This window comes from Oreochromis aureus, linkage group 23 (assembly GCF_013358895.1).
Source record: "Oreochromis aureus strain Israel breed Guangdong linkage group 23, ZZ_aureus, whole genome shotgun sequence".
NCBI classification, from domain to species: domain Eukaryota; kingdom Metazoa; phylum Chordata; class Actinopteri; order Cichliformes; family Cichlidae; genus Oreochromis; species Oreochromis aureus.
In genome coordinates this window covers 4,404,407-4,428,154 of record NC_052963.1, presented here as the reverse complement: position 1 = coordinate 4,428,154, position 23,748 = coordinate 4,404,407, and the positions used below count along the sequence as shown (strand labels likewise).

The 23,748-nt window shown below is 40.7% G+C and overlaps 3 protein-coding genes across 4 annotated transcripts in view; all 3 read left to right on the top strand.

Annotated features, from left to right (window-relative positions):
- The window catches only part of LOC116311823 (dipeptidyl peptidase 4-like), a 24,241-nt gene extending 10,250 nt beyond the window's left edge, over positions 1 to 13,991 (top strand). For both annotated transcript variants that reach the window (XM_039607285.1, XM_031729034.2), the window contains exons 11-26: positions 1 to 114; positions 3,257 to 3,292; positions 3,920 to 4,018; positions 4,150 to 4,220; positions 8,250 to 8,303; positions 8,393 to 8,502; positions 8,606 to 8,653; positions 8,734 to 8,832; positions 11,368 to 11,437; positions 11,523 to 11,717; positions 11,943 to 11,997; positions 12,157 to 12,256; positions 12,340 to 12,398; positions 12,498 to 12,570; positions 13,083 to 13,156; positions 13,239 to 13,991. The exon at positions 1 to 114 is cut by the window's left edge and continues 16 nt beyond it. In XM_039607285.1, the coding sequence (XP_039463219.1) occupies positions 1 to 114; positions 3,257 to 3,292; positions 3,920 to 4,018; positions 4,150 to 4,220; positions 8,250 to 8,303; positions 8,393 to 8,502; positions 8,606 to 8,653; positions 8,734 to 8,832; positions 11,368 to 11,437; positions 11,523 to 11,717; positions 11,943 to 11,997; positions 12,157 to 12,256; positions 12,340 to 12,398; positions 12,498 to 12,570; positions 13,083 to 13,156; positions 13,239 to 13,331 (1,350 nt within the window). In that variant the 3' untranslated portion in view covers positions 13,332 to 13,991. The remainder of the gene's footprint in view (positions 115 to 3,256; positions 3,293 to 3,919; positions 4,019 to 4,149; positions 4,221 to 8,249; positions 8,304 to 8,392; positions 8,503 to 8,605; positions 8,654 to 8,733; positions 8,833 to 11,367; positions 11,438 to 11,522; positions 11,718 to 11,942; positions 11,998 to 12,156; positions 12,257 to 12,339; positions 12,399 to 12,497; positions 12,571 to 13,082; positions 13,157 to 13,238) is intronic.
- LOC120436360 (piggyBac transposable element-derived protein 4-like) lies at positions 127 to 3,246 on the top strand. Its single transcript, XM_039607286.1, has 2 exons — positions 127 to 1,006; positions 1,160 to 3,246. The coding sequence occupies exons 1-2, from the start codon at positions 691 to 693 to the stop codon at positions 2,500 to 2,502; spliced, it is 1,659 nt and encodes a 552-aa protein (XP_039463220.1). The 5' UTR covers positions 127 to 690; the 3' UTR covers positions 2,503 to 3,246.
- Positions 13,992 to 15,593: 1,602 nt separating the features above from the next.
- Positions 15,594 to 18,626, top strand: LOC116311827 (glucagon-1-like). Its single transcript, XM_031729038.2, has 6 exons — positions 15,594 to 15,645; positions 15,794 to 15,900; positions 16,719 to 16,874; positions 17,437 to 17,553; positions 18,026 to 18,169; positions 18,271 to 18,626. The coding sequence occupies exons 2-6, from the start codon at positions 15,803 to 15,805 to the stop codon at positions 18,290 to 18,292; spliced, it is 537 nt and encodes a 178-aa protein (XP_031584898.2). The 5' UTR covers positions 15,594 to 15,645; positions 15,794 to 15,802; the 3' UTR covers positions 18,293 to 18,626.
- The last annotated feature ends 5,122 nt before the right edge of the window (positions 18,627 to 23,748 follow it).

Sequence of the window (23,748 nt, the reverse complement as noted above, 5' to 3'; positions counted from 1 at the left end):
ACTGTAACCTGGGTGACTGATGAGCGTCTAGCTGTCCAGTGGCTAAAGAGAGTACAAAACCATCTCATCATTCAGATCTACAACTTTAATGGATTCACATGGAATACTTATGAGGTAAAACAAAAATGTATAAACCAGTACTTTTTTCCTACCTTTGAGTCCATAACTTTGTGAAAACCACTAAGACTTTGTTGACTGAGACTAGAGTTTTTTGACATGCTTCATGTTAAATCACATAAAAAAATTGATCTTTTTATCTAAAGTATGAGCAAAAGACTATTTGTTCAATACATCCCTAGATTTACTCTAAATAACTTGGAGCTCAATAGTTACGTATGTCAAATCCACTGGAAATTTGCACAACTGAAGTAGAATATGATCTAGCCTTCTTATTATGTTAAGACCCATTCCAGTTTTTGTGTTGACCAAAGTACTGGTCATCCTTTCTTTTTCTTCATGAAACCTTATGACTTTTCCTTATCTGGGGTCATGAACTGGTGTGTAAAATATGGACACTTTGATGTGTCCTGGAATGTCTCTGCAGTGTTTGTATACAAAGATGATGTTGCGGGTCATTTTGACCCACACACTTTTATGTAAGTAAAAAGTTGTTCAGATCCAAAATAAACATTTCCCTTTGATGTACTTTGTTTTGACTGCTTCTGAATATACATTCAGACCCAGGTGTGTATGCAAGAAACTTTCTCTCCCCTATTCTTGTCACTGTTCTCATGTCATTTCAACACACCAAAAATGAGCTCCAGGAGGTTGACGACTGAAGAAGCTTTATCACTGCTTTTCAACTGGGATAGTGATGAAGAAGAAGATGTTTCAGAGACTGAGGATCTTTCAGAGGCCGAGGACAATGTTATTGATGATCCAGACTGCCAATTTTCAGACGAGGAGGAGGATTCTGAGGGAGAGTGTGCCGCCATCTCTACATCAAATGAAAACCAAGGAATGCAGCAATCATCATCCATAGAGGAGACATGGACATCTAAAGATGGTAATATAAAATGGTCATTATCACCACACCGAAGTCAAGGCAGGCTGTCATCTTCTAATGTCATCAAAATGACTCTTAGTCCTACAAGATTTGCCATCACACGAGTTGATGATATTCAATCAGCATTTCAACTCTTCATATCCCCTCCAATAGAAAGGATCATACTGGACATGACTAACCTGGAAGGGAGGCGTGTATTTCAAGAGAAGTGGAAGCCACTGGATCAGACTGACTTGCATGCTTATATTGAAATTCTGATATTAGCTGGAGTATACAGGTCCAAGGGAGAGGCAACTGCAAGTCTATGGAATGAAGAGAATGGAAGGCCAATCTTTCGAGCAACAATGTCTTTGGAGACATTTCTCAAGATATCTCGTGTGATCAGATTTGACAACCGTGAAACCAGAGCTGGTCGACGTGAAAGAGACAAACTTGCTGCAATCAGAGATGTATGGGATAAATGCGTGGAAATTCTACCTTTGTTGTACAACCCTGGTCCCCACGTTACTGTTGATGAGCGCCTTGTCCCATTCAGGGGTCGCTGTCCTTTCCGACAGTATATGCCCAACAAGCCGGCCAAGTATGGCATCAAAATATGGGCAGCCTGTGATGCAAAATCTAGCTATGCATGGAATATGCAAGTGTACACTGGAAAGTTACCTGGAGGAGCATCTGAGAAGAATCAGGGGATGCATGTGGTGCTGCAGATGAGTGAAGGGCTGCAAGGGCATAACATCACCTGTGACAATTTCTTTACATCCTACTGGCTTGGAGAGGAACTTCAGAAGAGAAAGCTGACTATGTTGGGAACAATCAGAAGAAATAAGCCAGAACTTCCCAGTGAAATTTTGAAGATGCAGGGAAGATCTCTGCATTCCTCATTATTTGTTTTCACTGAGAAAGCAACAGTTGTTTCATACTGCCCAAAGAAAAACAAGAATGTTCTTGTCATGAGCACAATGCACACAGATGCATCTCTGAGCACAAGAGATGACAAACCACAACCACAAATGATCCTAGACTACAGCTCCACCAAAGGAGGAGTAGATAATCTTGACAAAGTCACAGCGACATACAGCTGCCAGCGCAAGACAGCTCGTTGGCCCTTGGTAATTTTCTACAATATTTTGGATGTGTCTGCTTACAATGCCTATGTCCTGTGGACTGAAATCAACCAACATTGGAATGCGGGTAAATTGTACCGACGTTGCCTTTTCCTGGAAGAACTGGGAAAAAGTCTTGTCACTCCCAAGATCCAGATGCGAGTCAGACCAGCTCGATCCCCAGCAGCAGCAGCTGTCATTGAAAAGGTCAAGTGTGCACCATCCAACCAATCTGCAGTGGATTCAGTGGAACCAGGTATAAAGAAACGGAAAAGATGCCAGGTCTGTCCCTCACGAGAAGACATTAAAACAAGCACTGTTTGTGAGAAATGCAAAAAGTACATCTGCAGAAAGCACACAGTTACATTCTGTCCATCATGTGGACAAAATTGAAAATGTTGAACACTGAAAAACTGAAAAAATCGGGCAAGTTAAAAAGAAATGTGTTTGTAAAGAAGGGAAAACTTTTACTAAATTGTTCTTAAAAAGAGTTATGGTAATTCAAACTGTGTTGTATGTCTGTGTTCTAAATGTTTTTCTAATGGAAAATAAAGTTGCTATTGTTTTATTGCAGTTTTTTGACAATTCTGAGTGGATTTACACAGTGCGGGTCATTTTGACCCACAACATAATCAATGTGATTTTTTTTCAACATAATACAAGGGCTAGAATGCATCTTCCATCCTATATCCCTAGTCTTATAAGGAAAAAATCTAGTCTAAAAATACTTTCTGTAGACCAGGCTTATATACTAAATACAGTCATGAATGCTGCAGTGTAATACATTCATGCCTGTGGATAAAATAAACTTTTAAAGATCTAAAAATCTATTCTGGAATATCTTCATGCAAACCTTGACAAAACCTAGTCAAAAGTGTTAACTTAGTGCAGCAGAGTTTCTTGTGGAATTCCACTTAGCTACAGGGCTGCTAATTATTTCCATTTATGTAAAAATGTGAAAGAGCAACCCTGCCATTTAGAGATTTTCCTAATTTGTTGGCTAAAGAGTTTCAAAATTCAGTTCCCTGTCACAATGTCTCTTTGTGCTCTCTGGGTTTAAAGCTGCTGAGCCGATAAGGCTGGTGTATTATACTCTAAACTGTAGTTTAGAGCGACAATAAACACAAGTTTTAACATCTTTTCACAGCATCTGGAGGTGACGAGCACTGGCTGGATTGGACGGGTATGGTCACTACACTGTTAAATGTTAAATAGGTATTAAATATGTAAATGTTTTAATGTAATAAATTCCATGGAAAGACTCACTCCCACAATGGCGAGTATTGTGCTTACATCAAAGTGAGTCACGCTGTTGCTCTGACTAATTCACTGTCAGCAGACAATGCTGCAGAAACACTCAGTAGACTGTTGAATAACATTTGCTTAACCTCCTAGGACCTGGCGTCCACATATGTGGACATCACATTTTGGGTTGTCTAGACCAAAATACCAAATTTAGCTCCACAAGGGCCTGATATCCACTTACGAGGACATTATACTGCCTCTGTTTTATCAAAATTTAAAACGAATGTCTTCATACGTGGCTCTCATTTTTCTTAGAAACAAAAATTGGGTAAAAATAAATAAATCTGGTGACTCTTTGTTTTTACATTCATCGGGTCCCAAACAGCCCAAATATCAAAGAGAAATTAAAAATGCATGCCATGGAAGAGTTCGGGTCTTAGGAGGTTAAAACCATTTATTTCAGGGCACTGAAATAAAATTAAAATTAAAATTAAATGTGTGCTGACTTGAATGAATTGCACAGAAAAGGCATTAAAGAATAAATAATAACATGCTTGTTCCTTAGTTTTCTCCATCAGAACCAGTTTTTGCCGCAGATAAGAACAGCTATTACCTGCTCATGAGTGACACTGAACAATACAAGCACATCCATCATGTGGTTGGGGTGGGTGTATGAGTACTGAAATATTTTTGCTGGCTAGTCTTTCTTTTGTCTTGCACAATATCCTTTATGAATCTTTATGAATCATTTTTTGTAACATGTTAACCTCCCACACATATTCTGCATTCATGCAGGGCAACGCTACAGCCATCACTTCTGGAAAATGGGAAGTTATTGACATTTTGAAGGTCACAACAGATAGTGTGTAAGTCAAATCATCTCCTACAGGGTTGTCAAACATAAGGCCCGGGGTCCAGAATCGACCTGCCACAGACTAAATCCGGCCCACTGAACAGCTTTAGAAATTTTAAGAGTGCACTGAAGTTTTAACTGTCTTTTCACAAGTTTTGCAGCATTTCCTATTGATACAGACACCCCCTTCCCCACCACCACTATCATCATCACCAGTGCCAATACTGCCACCACCAACAATTAAATAACAAACAGTTAAATATCAGAAAAGTTGCTGTTTTTACCCACAACTTTTTCTGTAATTTTGCTCATTTATCATGTAGTTTTATTGGTCTGACCTACTTAAGATCAAAGTGAGCTGTATGTGGCCTGCAATGTAAAATGAGTTTGACATCCCCGATCTATTAAGTGAATTGCTCGCAGTTAAAGTAATAGATGCACACAGTGTCTTCAAATTTTGTTTTTGGTCATCAGCTAGCTGTGTGGCAAGCAGAGTGAGGACCCAAGTGCAGGACTCCATCTCTCTCGTGTCCTTAGTGGGTGTCTGGCGGTGATGGTCGGCCTCGCAACCAGTACGCTGCTGTAGGTGCCGCAGGTTGTCTTGCTTGACCAACGATGATCTTCCACGCTTTTCGATCTAAGGCGATGGTTCTTGCCTGCTCGAGGTCGAGTCGGCAGGCCTTCAAATCATCCTCAATTTGTTTCGTCCATGTCTTCTTTGGTGCATTTCGCTGCACCCTCCAATCGGTGGGGCGGGTCAACCAGAGTAGGCCATGGGGGTAGCGGCTCGGGTCCATTCGACAAACGCGGCCAAACCATCGGAGTCTGGATTAGGTCGCCGATCGTCAGTTGGCTGCCGCAGCTGGTGAGGATGGTGTCATTCGAATGGCGGTCGCAAAGGGAAACGCAGAGAAGGCATTGAAGGCAATGCATTTGGAAAACTTCGAGCTTGTTCAGGTCGTGTTTGAGCATCGTCCACGTCACCGCACGGTAGAGTAGAATGGGCAGGATCAGGGTTCGGTAAAGGCGGATCTGTCGTCAGTGAGATGTTGCTGTTCTTCCAGACGCACCAGCGCAGGGAAGCAAACGCTGCCGCCGCCTGCCCAATTCTGCAGCGTATCTCCGCTGATGATGCCACTTTCTTCTCCTTGACGAGGGACCCCAGATATTTGAATTGTTGGACTTGTTCAATCTGCACACCTTCGAGGTGGACGATCGCTGATGACCCGTCGGTTGTCAGGACTTTGGTCTTCTCGGCGTTGATCTTGAGGCCGTATGGTTTGGAATGCCGGGCGATCTCATAGAGGATGTCGTCTTCAGTCAGAGTCGTCTTCGGCAAAAACGGCGCTATCGAAGGCGAACATTAGATCAGTGATAAATCAGTCGGTCGAGGCTTGGACTCCGCAGCGGCCCTCGAATGCCTTGCGCATTATCGCATCGATGACGATGTTGAACAACAGCAGCGACACCACATCGCCCTGCCGGACCCCAGTCATGATGGGGAATTCTTCGGACACTTCGTCAAGAATGCGTACCTGGCTGGTCGAGCCATCGTAGGCGATTCGTAGTAGCTCGATGATCTTCGCGGGTATATGTTCAGCTGCCAAAGCTCTCCACAAGGCCGGCCAGTCGATGCAATCAAACGCAGACTTGAAATCGATGAAGATGATGACTGTTCGGCGTCCGCATTGGATCCGTTCCTCCATCAGTCGACGTAGGGTGAAGATCTGGTAGCTGCAGCCTTGTCTGGGTCGGAACTCAGCCTGTTCTTCCCGGCTGGTCATCTCACGATGCTTTTGAAGGTGCGACTGAATTATTTTCATGAGGACCTTGCCGACGATGGAGAGTAAACTGATGCCCCGGTAGTTCTTGCATTCTCGATTGTCGCCTTTCTTTAGGATGGGTATGACAGCCGCCTTCTTCCATCTTGATGGTACCACATTCGACGTCCAGATCAGTTTGAATAACGAGTGTAGACGTATGGCAAGGGCTTCTCCTCCAGCTTTGAGGGCTTCTGCCACCACATGATCAAGGCCAGCGGCCTTGTTGTTCTTGAGCGAGTGGATGGCGTGTTTGACTTCTTCTACCACTGGTTCTGCATCGGACATCGGCGCCGCAGGAGGGTCGATGATGGGCGGCGCTGCGGCCAGACCTTGGGATGGATCGTGATTGTAGAGTTTGTCGAAGAATTCTTTCCACCGTTGCAGGCGCTCTGCAGTTGACTTTACAAATGAGCCGTCAGCCTTTCTGATTTATCTGGTTATCATTTGTCATCTTGCACTTGCCACTGAGACTACGTATGGTCTGGTACAGCACCCTGTAGTCTTGTCGTTCGGCCACATTTTCAAGTTCCGCAGTGACACAGTGCCTTCTTGCGTTCAACGACCAGGTCGAGAGACTTGTCTAAGATCCACGGTTGTGTGCGACGTTGGGGGAGGGCGAAGCGGTTCGATAATGCAATCTGGAATTCTTGACGACGGTCGTTGTTGTTGAGGTGACGCCAGTCCAACCTGGGCGGTTTGGGTGTCAGCTTCTTCGCTCGTTGGAGCTTTAGACGCACTCAGGCGCGGACGAGATAGTGATCAGAGCTGCAGTCGGGTCCGCACATAGCCCGGACATCTTGCAAGGACGATTGGAACCGGGTGTTGATGAGCACGTAGTCGAGTAGCGCCGAGTCGTTTCCTCTTGGGTTGCGCCATGTCAGACGGTGCTTGAGCGAGTGTTGGAATAGTGTGTTCCTGAGGACCAGTTTGTTGGCGGTGGCGAATGACAACAATCGTAGTCCGTTGTCGTTCATTTCTCCATGGCCGAACTTTCCCATTGTCGATTCCCAGCCAGTGCGGTCGATGCCGACGTGGCCCTTCATGTCACCGGTGATCATGATCATGGTGGTTTGAAGTAGGGAGTCCAGGACATCTTGCAGGCAATCATAGAATTCATCTTTGGACGCGTCGGAGTTCATTTCGGTCGGCGCGTAGGCCGCGATGACGTGTAGATTGATCATACCGTCGACAGTTAGGATGGCAATGTGGTCGGATATAGGTTGGAAGACGACGACACTCACAGAGAACCGATGGTGCACCATGAAGCCCACTCCGGCTTCTCTTTTGTCGCCACCCGAGTAATACAATGTCATCTTCTCGTCCATGGCCGGCACTTCAACGGCGACAGTGCCAGATCCAGTCAGCCAAAGTTCTGATAGGGCCGTTATCAAGGCGTTGAGTTTCGAAAGTTCACGGGCGATGATCTCCTTCTGCCCAACATGATGACCAGTTCTGACATTCCATGCTGCGACGTTGATCGGTGTCTTGGGCATGAGTCGATGGAGTTGATGGCCAGTAGTCCATTTCCCACCAGTGCCCTGGGTCCCCAGTGCTGGCGCATCGGCTGCCCCAGATGCAGTAGCATTGGTTGATAAAGCTGATCGTTGAGATTCCATTGGTTTCGAGCCTAGTTTCCCCGACTGGTCGGTTCTGGTTGCTTCGGCAGGGTGACCACCCTCCTCCTGTCACAGCCGGGCTTGGGACCGCCAAGGATGGTCCCAAGCCCGGCTGTTGATGATCTCTAAGACACTTGGGTTCTGTAGCAGGACATTGATCCAAAACACACCTGCAAGTTCACCTTTGAAGGAAAAACAAAATGAAGACTTTGGAGTGGCCTAGTCAAAGTCCTGACCTGAATCAGATTGAGATGCTGTGGCGTGACCTTAAAAAGGTGGTTCATGTCTGAAAACCCTCCAGTGTGGCTGAATTATAACAATTCTACAAAGATGAGTGGGCCAAAATTCCTCCAAAGTGCTGTAAAAGACTCACTGCCAATTATCGCAAATGCTTGATTGCAGTTTTTGCTGATAAGGGTGGCCAAACCAGTTATTAGGTTTAGGGGGCAATCACTTTTTTACATGGGGCCATGTAGGTTTTGGTATTGTCTGATTGCCACTGAGTCTCCAAAGTCTCTATACCTAGTGTCCTTCAAGCTTTATTCCTACTTTGCTACATTCTTAATACTCCTGCCTCACTCATTCTTACCGATTACTCCTCAGATATTTTTCAAGTAATGAAGAGGGTGGCAAGCCAGGAGGAAGAAATGTTTACAAGTAAGAATATTGATTTTGATGTTTTATCCTTTATCCTTCATTAAGAAATTCAATAAGACTTGCTATGTGGCCATTTTTATGTGTTTTAGGTGGACACAACAAGAAACCAAGTGTCTGACGTGTAATCTACGTGAAAACTGTCAGTATAACTCCGCTTACTTCAGCCACAATGCCTCCTATTACCGTATGAGCTGCAGTGGTCAGTTTTATTTTCTTCTTGATGCGTAAAAACCTACCTCTTATTCCCTCTAGATTTTTTAGGTAATTTGAGTTAATTATATCATCATATTCCTTACTCAAAGGTCCTGGCACTCCTTTCTATTCTCTCATGGATAACATAAACAACAGAGGTAAGCTACAGTATGCAAGTGGTTCTGCAGTTCAGAAAAAAAAGTATTCTAATAACTTTCTTGTATTTGTACATTTGTAGAGCAAAAAGTTTTGGAAGACAACAAAGAATTTGTGAGCATGATATCTGGTATTCAAATGCCAACCATGCGTCGAGGCACCATCAAATTGGGCGAATACAGTGAGTGAATGCAGAAACAATAATTTTTCCTTTAAGAATTTCCCCATCAGTTTCATTTTGAGCTAATAACATTTTTGACTATACTCTCTAATGATAATCCAATAGCAATAATAAACAAAGACCTTGCAGAAAGCTTTTGTTTTTTTACACTATTAGATTGCCAGAATATTTCGTCAATGGCAACATATAAGCATAATCTTGAAGCATATGCAGTTGGCTGTGCCCATTTTAAACCTCAACCCCACTACACTGTAGATGTTTTTAAACATGAAATAAAATTATTAAAATCCCTTTCATTAGAGTATCTTGGTCAATTACAAATCTACTATGTTTTTTTAATGTTGGAAACAGATCTCAGATGTTGGTCCTGGGATCTGCTGGAGCCACTTGCCTAGCTTGGGGGTCACTGCACCAAGCGCTGCAATTACCACTGTTACCTTCACCCTCCACATGTTCTCAAGCTCTTCTCTGAGCCCTTGGTACTTCTCCAGTTTCTCGTCTTCCTTCTTCCTGATGTTGCTGTCATTCGGTATCGCTACCTCTATCACTACAGCCGTCTTCCTCTGCTTGTCCACCACTACTATGTCCAGTTGGTTAGCCACCGCCATTTTGTCCGTCTGTATCTTGTCCCACAGGATCTTAGTTTTGTCATTCTTCACCACCCTACGGGGCGCCTCCCATTTTGACCTCGGGGCTTCCAGGCCATATTCTGCACAGATGTTTCTGTATACTGTGCCAGCCACTTGGATATGGCATTCCATGTATCCCCTGCGTGCTAGCATCTTGCACCCTGCTGTTATGTGCTGGCTCGTCTCAGGAGCATCTTTGCACAGCCTGCACCTGGGATCTTGTCTGGTGTGATAGACCCCAGCCTCTATGGATATTGTGCTCAGGGCTTGTTCCTGTGCTGCCATGATTAGTGCTTCTGTACTGTCTTTCAGTCCAGCTTTTTCCAGCCACTGGTAGGATTTCTGGATGTCAGCCACCTCCTCTATCTACCGCTGGTACATACCATGCAGGGGCTTGTCCTTACATGATGGTTCCTCCTCTTGCTCCTCTTTCTTGGGTTTCTGCTACCTGAGGTATTCAGTGAGCATGCAGTCGGTTGGAGCCATCTTCCTGATGTACTTGTGGATGTTTGTTGTCTCATCCTGGACTGTGGTACTGACACTCACTTGTTCCCAACCTCCTTCCTTCCACTTAGCATACAGCCTCAGGGTGCTGGACTTGGGGTGAAACCCACCAGGCATGGTCGCGAGCTTCCTGATCTTGATTTCAGTGGCTTCTATCGCCTCCTTTGGCCAGCATCTCTTCAAGTGTCTGTGAGTCTTTGCTTGGTAGTTTCCATGGCCTCAGGTAGGGGCCGCCTGCTATATTTATTAGGCAACCCTTTCTTCATTGCACCTTTCTGCAGTTCCAACAGTTGGCTAACTTCCCTCCGTGCTACCGTGATCTTGGCGTCTAGTCTCCTTCTCCATCATCTTGTAGCCATGGATCTCCATGATCACTCATTTCATGGTGTATATCAGCTGGTTGGTTTTGTTGATGGTTGCAGTAGGGATTGTTGCTGCATTCACATCTTTTAGTAGACCTTCAAGGTACTTCACATAGTCTTGGTAACTGGCTAGGTCAGCTGCTCTCGCACTCAACACCCTTTGTTCCATCATATTTGGGGCTTGGTACCCAATCTCAGGTGGGGGTGATGATATCTCCCCCTGACCTATCATCCTGGCTCCCCCTTGCCGTAGCATTTCTGTTGTATCTCATTGATCTCCACCTGTGATAGCCGTTCCTTCTTCCGAATGTTGGAACACTGAGCTACTAGTTGTTTCGCCGTCAGTTTGGATGCTGGGTATCGAAGATTCCATGGGTCCCACATCCTCTTTGTGTAACCCCTTCCACTGGGGTTACACGTGTAGTAGCATTCATAGTAGTAGTAGTGGTTAGCACTGTTGCTTCACAGCCAGAAAATCCCGAGGCCACAATCTTTTCCAGGGCATTTCTGTGTAGAGTTTGTATGTTCTCTCTGTGTTTGCATGGGTTAGCCCTGCAACAGACTGGCAATCTGTCGAGGGTCACCCTATGGTAGCTGGGATAGACTCCAGCCCGCCCACCCCCCGCAACTCTGCTAAGTATAAACGGAAGAGAATGGATGGATGGGTAGATACTGATTTGGAAACAAACTAAAAACAAAAAGAATAATTTGGCATTTTAACTAAAAAGCAGTGGATGTCCAAATACCAGTCAACATAGAGGACATTAGCTTGCATGATAGAAGGTTTAAGCAGGTAAACCTTCCCTGAATGTGGCCCATAGGAAAACTGTCATGAAAAAAGCAATTATGAAAAAAATAATGTAGCTCTCTGGTTGAGCAGGCATTCATATGCTCCATGGCTGAAATGCAGTGGCATGGGTTCAATTCTGACCTGCATGATTCTGACCAGCATGAAAATATTATTTTTACATTGTTGCATGATTTATTTTACTACATGTCTTATACCTACTACTCTTTTTTTATGTTCATATTTTTGACAGATCTCTGGTACCAGATGATTTTGCCTCCAGGCTTTGATGAGTCCAAGAAGTACCCTTTACTGATCGATGTGTAAGAGTTCATTTAAAAAAGAAAAAGAAAAGACTTTTTAAAGGAGGGCCAAGAAAACTCATTCTGAATGTGCTTGATGTTCCAGGTACGCAGGTCCATGCAGTCAGAAAGTAAACTACGTCTACAGGGTAAACTGGTCCACCTATCTGGCAAGCACTGAGAAAATCATTGTTGCTAGCTTTGACGGAAGAGGGAGCGGTTACCAGGGCGACAAGTTAATGTATGAAATTTACAAAAGCCTGGGAACCAAAGAGGTGGAAGATCAGATAACAGCAGCCAGGTAAGGAAAGTGAGGAGGAGTTTAGACAAATCAGTGCATCTCAAACAAACAGGTTCCTTCTTTGCCCTAGCAAGTTTGATAAAACTGGATTTTACTTGTTTCTGTGACTCCCATTTAGAGAGAAACTTAGTGTAGCGGAAATATCATGAGTCAAAGATGGCAATGATCAGCAGAAGTTCTTGTCATCCCCTAATCCATATCAAATTCATATCTTTTTTTTTCAAGGGAATTCATCAAAATGGGATTCATTGACAAAGACAGAGTTGCTATCTGGGGATGGGTAAGTAGTGAAGACTTAGTGTTAAACAAAAACGCCACAAAGGTTAAACACATTGAGAATGTTTTAGTGCAAGTTAATGTTTCACTCACAAGTCAATGTGTTTGGCATGTACTTAAGACAAGAGATGATCTGCAGTAATGAGTTTTTTATATTCCACAGTCCTACGGAGGATATGTCACATCCATGGTCTTGGGATCTGGCAGTGGAGTTTTCAAGTGTGGAATGGCAGTTGCTCCAGTCTCCAAATGGCGCTATTATGGTATTTCTTTTGTTGTCACTTTTTACAATCCCATTAATGATATGAAATAATAACATCTGCAACTATCTGTCTATTTGTACCAGATTCCATCTACACAGAGCGTTACATGATATTGCCTTCACAGAATTCTGAAGCCTACGATGTAAGTTTCACAGCCAGGAATATCAAGTTCTCTGTCCTTTGTTCTCAGCTGTGCGATTGTCTTTGTTGATGCATAAAAATTAAATCTGACTGTGTGCAGAACACAACAGTAACTGCCAGGGCCAGGAATTTCCATTCAGTGCAGTATCTTCTTGTTCATGGAACAGCCGATGGTGAGCAACACAGGGCCTCTATGTTTGTGTCTGTTTATTATTTTATAATTTTGGGGGGCAACATAAGCCTATAAAACATAACAGTAAGTGTGAGAGTTTATTTTTCACTCGCTGTGACAGAATACATTTGCAGCCCTGCCTTTTCAAACAGGAGGTTTTAGATGCATTCCTCATAGCCATCTCCTGATGTTGGAAAAGTGCAACGAATTTAATATGGTTACGGAAAACTGAAGTGAAATGTTCTAGACTAATTTGAATTTGTACATGTGGTTGGTAAAGCACACTTTTTTTCATCTTTTTTAAATTGAGTCTTTGGTCTAATGCCAATACTATTGCAGAAAATCCATTAGTATACCAGCACTCGTCATTATCAACAAATTCATACAGACTGATGTAAAATAAATAGATCCAACACTTGCATCTTGATCAGCACTTACAAAAGTAATGGCCATGGTGACCACTATGTTACCTTTAAACGGATCCCTGCCTTATTGTTCGGTTTGTTTTTCTAGACAATGTCCATTTCCAGCAGGCAGCAGAGATCTCAGAAGCTCTGGTTGAGGAGCAGGTGGACTTTGAGGCCATGGTGAGCAACTTGGGAAATGCAACAGACAATTGCAGGACCAATGTCATGAAACAGTCATACATATAATCCTTTCTTCTTTCAGTGGTACACAGACAAGGATCATGGGCTCGCTGGCACTGCCAATCAACATGTCTATACCCACATGACTCACTTTCTACTCAGGTGCTTTGCATAAAACCAAAATCTGTTTTTATTTTCTATGAATAAAGATATGCAAAAAAATACATGTAAACTCATTTAGTACTGGAAAATTAATGGGTGCAAAGCTGTCCCAGTTCTCATGTTATTCTGTGTCTATGAGAGCTTGTTTTAGATATGTTCATTTAGATTAAAAAAGCTCTGAATTAACAACAAATGTCTTGCTCACTGTTATTTTATTAAACCACAGTGTTTCAGTCCAACTGACCTTCCTCAGGTATAAAAAACAATCTGATACGTTGTAATTTAATAAAATAACGGTAAGTCAAACAGTAATATGTAATATGTAATATGTTCTTTTAAAAATATCAGTCTCTTCAAGAATTAAAGCTGATATGGTTCCTTGTAAAACCTATATGTGAAAAGATGATTTTTCTAGAAATGTATTAACTGTACATTTATTGTTTAAAAGGTCATTTCATGGCCAGTAGTAAAAGTATAATAATGCAAAGAATGAAATGGGAACTGAGTGTAATGGAATGTTTTAGTGAACCTAAACTGCTTGGACATCTAAAATTTCTACAGCATTGTATTAAGCATAGACACATCAAAGTGATTTGATACAGTTTTATGACATTTGTAAAACTGTTAATGGAGTTTTTTCTAATGTAATAAATAATCAACAATGAGGAAAAAATAGCTTCTTTCTTCACTTTCAATTTTAAGGGATATTTAAAGTATGGTGTCATTAGTGGGTTGGGTGTAGCTCAGGTGAAAAAGCAGGTCATCTACTAATCAGTTGGTTGTTGTTTTGATCCCTGCTTCAACTTCCATGGAAAGTATTTGTGCCAGTGTTCAACTGTCTGGTGCTAGACGTGCACCATGTGACAACCAGTCAGTTCTAATGCAAAAACAAGAGGCATAACTCAAGCCTATGAGTAGACGGCATGAAACAGATATTCTTAGTCATCTAGTTAAACTGATTTTTGCAAGATAACAATGTCACGTTAGCGCTTTAAGGATATATTAAATATCAACCTCAAACTGGAGCAAAGAATTTCTCCAACAAAAGGCCAAAGAAAAAAACCCAACCCTAAATATACCCTTTATTGCTACTGTACCTAGTAGAATCTAGGGCTGATTTTAAAAAATCTGTCATTTAATAATACAAGACATTATGGCTCCATGGTGTTGTGGTCAACACATTTGCATTTCATGTTGAAGATCCCTGGCTTGAGACTGAAATGAGACATATGTTCAGCCTCGGGGGGGTCCCAAACTAGTGTACCTGTGTTAGTGGGAGTTTTTCGTCAAAGACATCTGATTTAAATATATGTCATATTAAACAGTTGGATACATGCAGTATCGTAACTCTTGGGGGGAAAAGTCTCAGTGATGAAATAGTAATACGATACCTGAAGTTTTCTTGTCCCTTTGTAAAAATCTGTGACACTATATGAAGACAGTCTTGTTGATTTTCTCCCTCATTATAAAGACCCAGTTGATACTGAGTAGTCTCGTCCATTCAATGCCTCTTTGGGATTCCTTGACCCCTCCTGATCCAGCCGTGGATCCACAGCACAAGGAAAATCTAAATATGGGCAAGAGGGCTGTCAATAAGCTTATGTTTAAATCCAGCACCTGAATAATATTTCTGGATGTCAGTGCTCTAAAAAAATTAGTTATTTCATGATCAATATTCAATGTCACAAAAAAGTCAGCAAAATGTAGTGTCAAAGTGAAAAGTTCCAGCCCTGATCCTGTACTGATAAACCTTAATTTCCAGCAAATTAAATATCTGGTCTATGTGTGGCAGTCATGTAGCATCACCCACCTGTATGCATGTATTTATTATTGAATAGTCAGCTTGGTTAAACAGAGATAACTGCAACTGATGCAAAAAAGGGGGGAGAGAGAGATTTCCGATCTTTTGATTCTGAACGGAAGAATCCACAACCTCCTTCCAGTTATGACGCCACAAATATTGCTTCCGATCAAGATGACACAGTAGCACATTAAAGCATCTCCCCAACTTTCTGTTTGACAGGATGAGCTGCGGTTGTTTGACCTTAACACTGAAGGACCAGCTGGCATCACGCTTGACTGGCACCTTTCCTTCATGAGCAAACGGTCAGCTCATCTATTCAGTCAACAGGCCCCGTGTGTAATGGGTGTGTCTAATAGGTTTAGAGTAATAGGTGGAACTGTTACTCTAAGAGTGGGAAAAAGACCCACCTATGCAGCTCTTCTTTCAATATATAAGGCTGCAAAGTGAGAGAGGGCGGTTAGATGCAGACACCAGCAATAAGCAGTGGAACTAACAGCGGGTGTTTGGAAAGAAAGAAGAAAAGGTGAGTTGTATCTTGTTGCAGTGGAGAAGGTATTTTACCTTTAGCCATCAAGTTCTTTTTTCGTTTTTTTTTCTGGGTGGGGGAAATGTTGTTTCTGTGCTTGGTTGAATGTTTTATTTCTTTTTTTGTGTGTTGTCCCCTGTTACAGGTCACCACCATGAAAAGCATTCACTCCCTGGCTGGCATCCTCCTGGTCCTCGGCTTTGTCCAGAGCAGTTGGCAGGTTCCTCTGCGTGATGCTGATGACAGCTTAAGGTACAATGAAACGCTTCTTTAACATAAAGCTGTTTTTAGCACCCTTGTGTTACTCTTGTGACTAAATCACAAGAACAATTCCATTCAATTTTATCTATATAGCACAGATTCACAACAGCAGTTATACTGTAAGGTAAAGACCCTACAATGATTAAATACAGTAGTCGTGTATAAAAAAACAGAGAGGGAAAAGAAATGCTTAGTGCATTATGGGAAGCCCCCCAGTATCCTGAGCCTATTGAAACATAATTCAGAGCTAGGTCAAGGTCACCTGATCCAACCCTAACTATAAACTACATCAAAAAGAAAGGCTCTGCTAGGTGAAGGCTCTCTTCTAAAAACTCTAGGAACCACAAATAAGCCTGCTGTCTGAGAGTGACATGCACTGTTAGAATAAAAAGGTACTATAAGGGCTTTAAGATATAATGATGACTGATTATTCATTTATTTTGTATATGAGAAAACGTTTCTCCAAGTGAATTAAAAAACAAGAAAAAGCTTTAAAGACTATGTTGAAATGCAATTAAAAACTGTTTTTTATTGCAGTGTATTCCTACATGACCTGATACTGACACATAGAACCTATGGCTGATTAACCTTTTAGTGATACATAATGTAGGATTAAAGGGAAGGACAAAGGATACATGTACTATATATGACAATGCTAAGTTTAAGAATCAAGTGCTGCCTTTCGGTTCCCCTTTCTTTTACTTCTCTTTTTTATACCCCTAGTGTTCCTAGAGATTTATATAGATATGTAGAGTTATGATATGCTATGGAAAACACTTCAGTGGTACCTACTTTGCTCTCCCTTGCAGTTTTGAGTCAGACAACACATTAAATGACGAGCCTGTGGAGTTGTCAAGCATGAAGAGACACTCAGAGGGAACTTTCTCAAATGACTACAGTAAATATCTGGAGGACAGGAAAGCACAGGACTTTGTTCGGTGGCTGATGAACAACAAGAGGAGTGGGTCAGTGTGAAAACACTCAATTTGTGATAAAAGATACTAGAACTGATCTTTTGAGGTAGCTAAGGAAACTAGCTGAGTAGTGTTCAATTGTACAAGTGAAACACGTAATACAAAACAGTGCTTAAAGTAGCAGCAGTAAAGGAGTGTGTGTATGCAAGAACAGCAGCCTAACATGTCATGTATTTATATACATTTTGGTTCTCAAACTAGGGGCCTGGCCCTTCCAAAGCCTCTGCAGATAAATCAGAGGGGTCATAAGAATAATAATAAAAGAGCCATTTCTCTATTTGCCTGTCTATTGGCCTCCTTAGGCCTTAAACAGCTCATTTCCAAAGCATCTGACACAGGTGCCCAGCAAGCCACACATTTTGTGAGGAATTCAGAGCTAGTCTTTAGTGAGTTGATCTTTTATATTTGTAAATGTAAAATCTTACATTTAAAAGCACTGGAGTGTAAATATAAGGTACCTCACATAAGAACACGCCTTTATAATTGACTCATATGTTCCATATTATAGTATAAAAAAGACATATATCAAGTGGTCCGTCTCTGTGTTTTTTAGTGCTGCGGAGAAGCGACACGCAGATGGCACCTTCACCAGCGATGTAAGCTCCTTCCTCAAAGACCAGGCAATCAAAGACTTTGTTGCCAATCTCAAGTCTGGACAAGTCCGAAGAGAGTAGGCCGCCCTCCTTTTCTTCGCGTGCATCTCCTCCTACAATACCCAAACCTTCTAAAATGGCCTGCTTGTGTCTGATTCCACCATGATGGGGAGAGCAAAACAGAGAACTCGAGCTAATCAGCTGATTCTTCTTGCTTCTTCAACCTTTTTCCCCCTTTCCACTGCTTTTTTTTTCTTAGTGTTTCTTGTGATTGTGCCAAAATAAATCACCTGAACTTTTCCACTGTGTTGATCATATCTTACTCACACTGTGCAATGAGACATGAACCATGCAAATAGACAATGAAGCAGTTAGGAAATGATTACACCACAACAATCTTTTCACTTATGATGAAAATAATCACATGAAAAACTGATGATTTTTCCAGTGCAGATCAAATTTTACAGCTAAATTGTCTGGTTTCTGTACTGTGGGGTTACTGACCCTTAGGGGGCAGTGTTTACATTGTGTGCCTGTGTACATACTCAGATCTGAAATGGAAAGATGGGGTGAAAGATTCAGCAAGAGGCACGTAGATGGAAGCTTCACCAGCGATGTGAACAAGGTGCTGGATTCCATGGCTGCCAAGGAATATTTACTCTGGGTCATGACCTCCAAGCCTTCAGGAGAAAGGTAACATCAAATCATCATGGCTGATTCGTATATATGCTAGAGGTTAGAGGTCTTTTTTATTGACTGAGCACTGGCGTGATTGTAATTTTCTTTCTTTTCAGTAAAAGACAGGCAGATGAATGAGAGTCTGCTCCAGGTCGCTCCCTGCATGCTGCAAACAAAGCCATACACAGGAGGAATTGAAAGCCATACTGCTTTGCATGATGTAATGTCAAAACTATATTTAAGTTTTTCTTTTTTACTTTTTTGTGAATGTAAGGCAAAGACACAAAACATATAAAATACTCTTCCGTAGAATTTACAGTACACAAAAGGAGAAATTCAATTTTACAATTTTAAATTATTTTCTATATTTTTAACATGAACACAAAAACGCTCAATCTCAGGTAGGCCTATGGAAAGCACATCTAGCTTATGATTGTCATTATATATTAATATTCTGCTCTGCAAAATAAAGTTTTCAGTCACAGTTTTTTCAGCTTCAGTCCTGTTTTATATTACAAAGATGAACTTCATAGAAATGTATAGATATGTGGTTGAAGAAGGATCTGGATTATTTATGTAAACATGCACTGGTAAATGCTGCAAAACATATGAATTTAAAGGTTAATTAAGTAAAATTATATAAAAATATTCAGACAAAAACACTTTACAAGTATTGTAATTGTTATAATACTGAACTAGAACATAAAATGACACATTTAGAGAGCTTATTTTTTCCAAGGAACAGTCCAACCTGCAAAACCATTTTTAAAAAATGAACAGAAAAACAGTCAGAACAATGAAAGGCATGAAGAAGTGGTTTAATCTGTAATAATACTTGATTTGTGTAAGCTCGTAAAAGCTGTATATTTTGTACACTTCAAAATCTTAATATGTAAAGAAAGTATAAGGATAATTGTGTCTGTGAAAACTGTTGGAATTAAAAGAAAACAGTAGCTCAAGTATCAAAAGTGGTTAACACAGTGTAACGATGCAGAACATCCCCAAACCCAGCCTCATAATAGAAGACGGTGCTACTCTGGTCAATTAAAACAGGAAACAAAGGCTAAATTTCACACGGGCTCGCCAAAATTAGACAACAGAAGACTGGAAAAAACATTGACTGATGAATCTTGATTTCTGCTCTAACATTTGGATGGTAGTGTCAGAATTAGATGTAAACATGAAAGTATGGATCCATAGTGCCTTTGCCACTTTGTGTCCCTTAGTACAAATTTAGGATCACTCAACTGCCAGAGCAAATCTGAGTACTGTGTTCATCTTTTTATGGCCACAATGTAGCCATCTTCTTATGGCTGCTTCCACCATCTACCGTGTCAATATGGACCAAGCACCCTGAGGAATTTTTTCAATCACAAGGAACTGAGGCAGTTCTGAAGGCAACACAGGGTGTAACACTGTTCCAGCAAGGTGTAAACGACTGAAGTGACTGGTAAGTGGATTGCTCATATTAGGGGGGGCTTGCTTAGCTAACAGCTTAATAATCAAATTCCAAAGAATTTTTTTTTGTCTTCGCCATTATTAATGTGTTTCACAGACTTAATACCTTTACCACTTCTGTTACCATGAATTTATTATTTATTTACCACACATGCCATGCAAGCAATAAGTAGTAATCTATTGGTAGCGCAGGGTTGTCTTTACTGTATGTCTCCCTTTCAGGTCAAAAATATGGTGCTCCAAAGGTCAAAGACGGAGAAAAGGACTGGGCAAAGGACAATACTGAAACACATTCAAATGTCCTTGAGGTGCTACTTACTGACCTTTAACATCCATGTGGGCAAGGAGCTGGGGTGCCGAAGCCATTATCAGTTTCAAATTTGTTATCGATTCTCACCGGGATCTCATTGACTTGCTTTAAGAGTCACCACTATTGCTAAGCATCATATCCAAACAGCACATCGAATATCAACATTCATGCAAATTAACTGTGGTCAAATGCTTGTGCATGTTGAAGGTATTTCCCCTCTTTGTTGTGATCTGTGATTAGGTCATTACTCACACTGTACTAGACAAGTCTAGTACAACCTTCCCAACCTTTTGGAGCCACGGCACATATTTCACATTAGAAAAATCACACGACACACCACCAAACAAAAATGTCACAAAAAAGAATATTTTTTTTCCGATGCATCAGGCATAGCAGAATTGGCTCCGTTTGTCCCCAGTATATCTTTTTTGCTTTCTTCTGACCACTACTCATGCTAGGGCCTCCCCTGGGTCAGAGTTTTCTCCAGGAACCAGGTCAGACTGACTACTTTTGAAATATTTATCTATTGCTATTAGGCGCTGCGTCGTCTCACAGCATGACTATCACCATTTCTTCTCCGTCTTCTTCTGTTTTACTGGCAGTTGGCAACCCATTTAATCAGCGCCCTCCACTGTAAGAGAATGTAATTGTTCTGCCCGTTACTCACATAGCATAGAGTAATAATCAGGTGGAACAGATAATCTTCAACGGCACACCTGATCATATCTCATGGCACACCTATGTGTGGCAGCACAGTGGTTGGGAAACACTGGTCTAGTAAATAAGTAGGATGCAGTATTTTATTAATTACTCCCAGGAGAGAGTAATTTGTTGCAATGTAACCACTTGTAATATAACTACCTGTTATATTACTTTCTCTTTTCTCTCTAAAATGACCTGAAACTCAGTGTCACACATTTACCAGTTAGCTATATAAACCTCAGGCTCCATTCCCAACATACCAATACAAATTTCTGTCCTAATGAGGACACACATACAATTTTTCCGTTAGTATTTCGGCATGAACACAAAGCTGAAAACATAAAGAAAGTTGAAAACTAGCCCACAGCAAGTGAATCTCAGGTTAATTAATTAAAATTAAATAAGTATAATATAAATATAATAAGTATAAGACAACAGAGAAAATACAAACAGTCCTGCAGTTTAATGTCTTTATTTACTCTTTCTCTTTCTCTCTCTCATTCTCATTAAACAATTGAAGAATGAACTGATTGTTTATACAGGTGACTTAAATTATCTAACAGAAAGTGCACAGCTATTACTACCAATTTTAAGGCAGAATTCCACACAGAAGTGGTCAAAATATTTGATACAGTTATTATTTTGACCCATTATTAGTTTCTCTAATCAAATCATCTAAGAACCATCAGTTAGACAATGGGAAAATAACATCTACAAGAAAAATCTGAATCGAACACTGACTTAATGCTAGTAATATATAAGTAACATTTTACATGAATAAAATATTTTATATATTATACATTGTTAAGACTCTTTACTGTTATTACATGTTGCCCTTCCCAGAAAAAAAAGGTATTATTGCATTTCTAGAACCATAGTCCTGCAGCAAGACAGTCAGTTTTTCACCAGCATGCAGGTGTTTGGTTTTTTTAAAAGAAATAATTAGCTTCAGATGTTAACACACTGAGGGTCATTTGGAGAGGAGATTACATGTCCATGGATGACACTTACTGACAAGATGATGAAGAGAATGCAGGTGGAAAACATGGCGCTTTACTGTACAGTCGCTCAAGAGTTCATCATTGTCCAATTTGAGGAAAAAAAGTCAATACATACAAAAATTTCCCAATCTATGTTACCATGCTAAATGTAATTTCCCAAAAGGTTACCCTCCCACCCTCTCCACCAAAAATAATAATGTCACCAAAAGAAATCCGAAAATATTTCAATTTTTTTTATTTAATTGCTTTATTTCTGAGAGTCAGATTAAATGATAGATATGTCTATTCCAGTGAATGATTAATATGCCGCAATCACTAGCAAGTAATAGTGACACCAATCAAAAATATTATTTTTACACTTCATATTATAACGGACTGGATTACAAGTTAGTTTGTCTAATCGGTGTTATTATGTGTTATTATTATGTTCAGAATTGCCACTCAGTTATGGCATAGTTGCTACACACCTGCAGCCATGTGATTTACTGATTGTCCTTGAAGGTGTAATAGTCTAGTGGCTGTAAAGCCTGTCAATTATATCAGCTACCTATGACAGAGAGTCTGTCAGAGAACATTCTTGTGGTTGGCTGAGAGTGTTTGGGGGGTGGGAGTTAGAGAGTGTGTGTTGTGTGTGTATGCGGAAGAAAGGAGTGCGAGTTCGGGAGGAGAGTGTCGCTACCAACATCTGGATAAGAAAATTAGTAAAGATATTGACCGTATGCTCTTTAATTTTATATGGAAAAACTGTACGCATTATATTAGAAAAACTGTTGTGATGAATAAGTACGAGTCAGGTGGGCTTAACGTCTTAGACTTTTCTACTTTAAATAACACTTTCAAAATTAATTGGGCTAAACATTTTCTTAAAAACCCTACCTCTATCTGGAACTTTATACCATATCATATTTTCTCTCGTTTTGGTGGCTTTAATTTTATTTTAAATTGTAATTACAATGTTGAGAAACTCCCTGTAAAACTTTCATCCTTCCATAAGCAAGTCCTCTTAGCATGGACCCTCATTTATAAACACAACTTCTCACCTCACAAATACCTTATCTGGAACAACAGAGACATTTTATTTAAAAATAAATCACTTTTCCTGGAGACTTGGGTCCAAAATGGGATCCTATTGGTGGCTCAGCTGGTTAATAAAGAGGGACAACTACTTACTTACAACGACTTCATTGCACTATATAATTTTCCAATCAGTGTTCAGGAATTCTCAATGGTGCTTGGTGCCATACCCTCAGGGACTCTAATGTTATATAAAAACACTGACAGCTCAATATCTACCTCAGTCACTCTCCCTGATCCAGCTGAGTCACCAATAGGAAAAATCTGCTTTTCACAGGAACTTGGTAACAGCAATAAGAGAATACGTAGTTTATTCCAAGAAGATGTCGTCTCTCTCCCATATATAATATCTTACTGGAACCGATATGTTCCAGATATCAAGTGGAAGACAGTCTGGATGATCCCCCATAAATATTTGATTGTAAATAAAGTGAAGGAAGTCTCATTTAAAATTCTACATAAATGTTATCCAGCCAGTCACTACACGGTAAAATTTAAAAGAGACATAAATACTAACTGTACTTTCTGTGGGGATCATCCAGAAACTGTGACACATCTTTTTTGGTACTGTTCTTTTACACAGAGATTCTGGAAGGAATTTAGCAGTTTTGTTATTGTCCATATTTTAAGGGAATTTTCTTTACGATGGGAAAATGTTTTATTCTGTTTCTTTAAGTTCCCCAAGAGGAATGATAAATGTTTTTTTGTGATAAATTTGTTAATACTTTTAGCTAAATTTTTTATCCATAAATGTAAGTTTACTAACAAAACACCATATTTCTGTCATTTTTTTAAGGATGTGGAAACGTATATACAATCAATATCAGACTCTACCAACAAAAAGGCTCTCAAAACAATATATATCTGTGAATTTTTGCGTGTATTCTTGTAACTTTTTACCCCTGGCTTTGTGTGTTCATGTTCTGTTGTTTTGTATACTTCATCTGTTCGTATGTTGTATACTCATTGTTTGTTAAATAAAGTTTAACAAAAAAAAGAAAAAAGAAAAAAAAAAAGTGTCGCTTGTCGCTACCCGATCCGTACCGGAA

Bases quoted from the DNA above. Each gene is read 5' to 3' on its own strand.
- LOC116311827 (XM_031729038.2), top strand. From the start codon at position 15,803: ATGAAAAGCATTCACTCCCTGGCTGGCATCCTCCTGGTCCTCGGCTTT. The intron at 16,875-17,436 runs GTCAGTGTGAAA...TGTGTTTTTTAG, and splicing joins ATGAACAACAAGAGGAGTGG to TGCTGCGGAGAAGCGACACG. The intron at 18,170-18,270 runs GTAACATCAAAT...CTTTCTTTTCAG, and splicing joins TCCAAGCCTTCAGGAGAAAG to TAAAAGACAGGCAGATGAAT.
- LOC120436360 (XM_039607286.1), top strand. From the start codon at position 691: ATGCAAGAAACTTTCTCTCCCCTATTCTTGTCACTGTTCTCATGTCAT. The intron at 1,007-1,159 runs GTAATATAAAAT...CCCCTCCAATAG, and splicing joins GACATGGACATCTAAAGATG to AAAGGATCATACTGGACATG.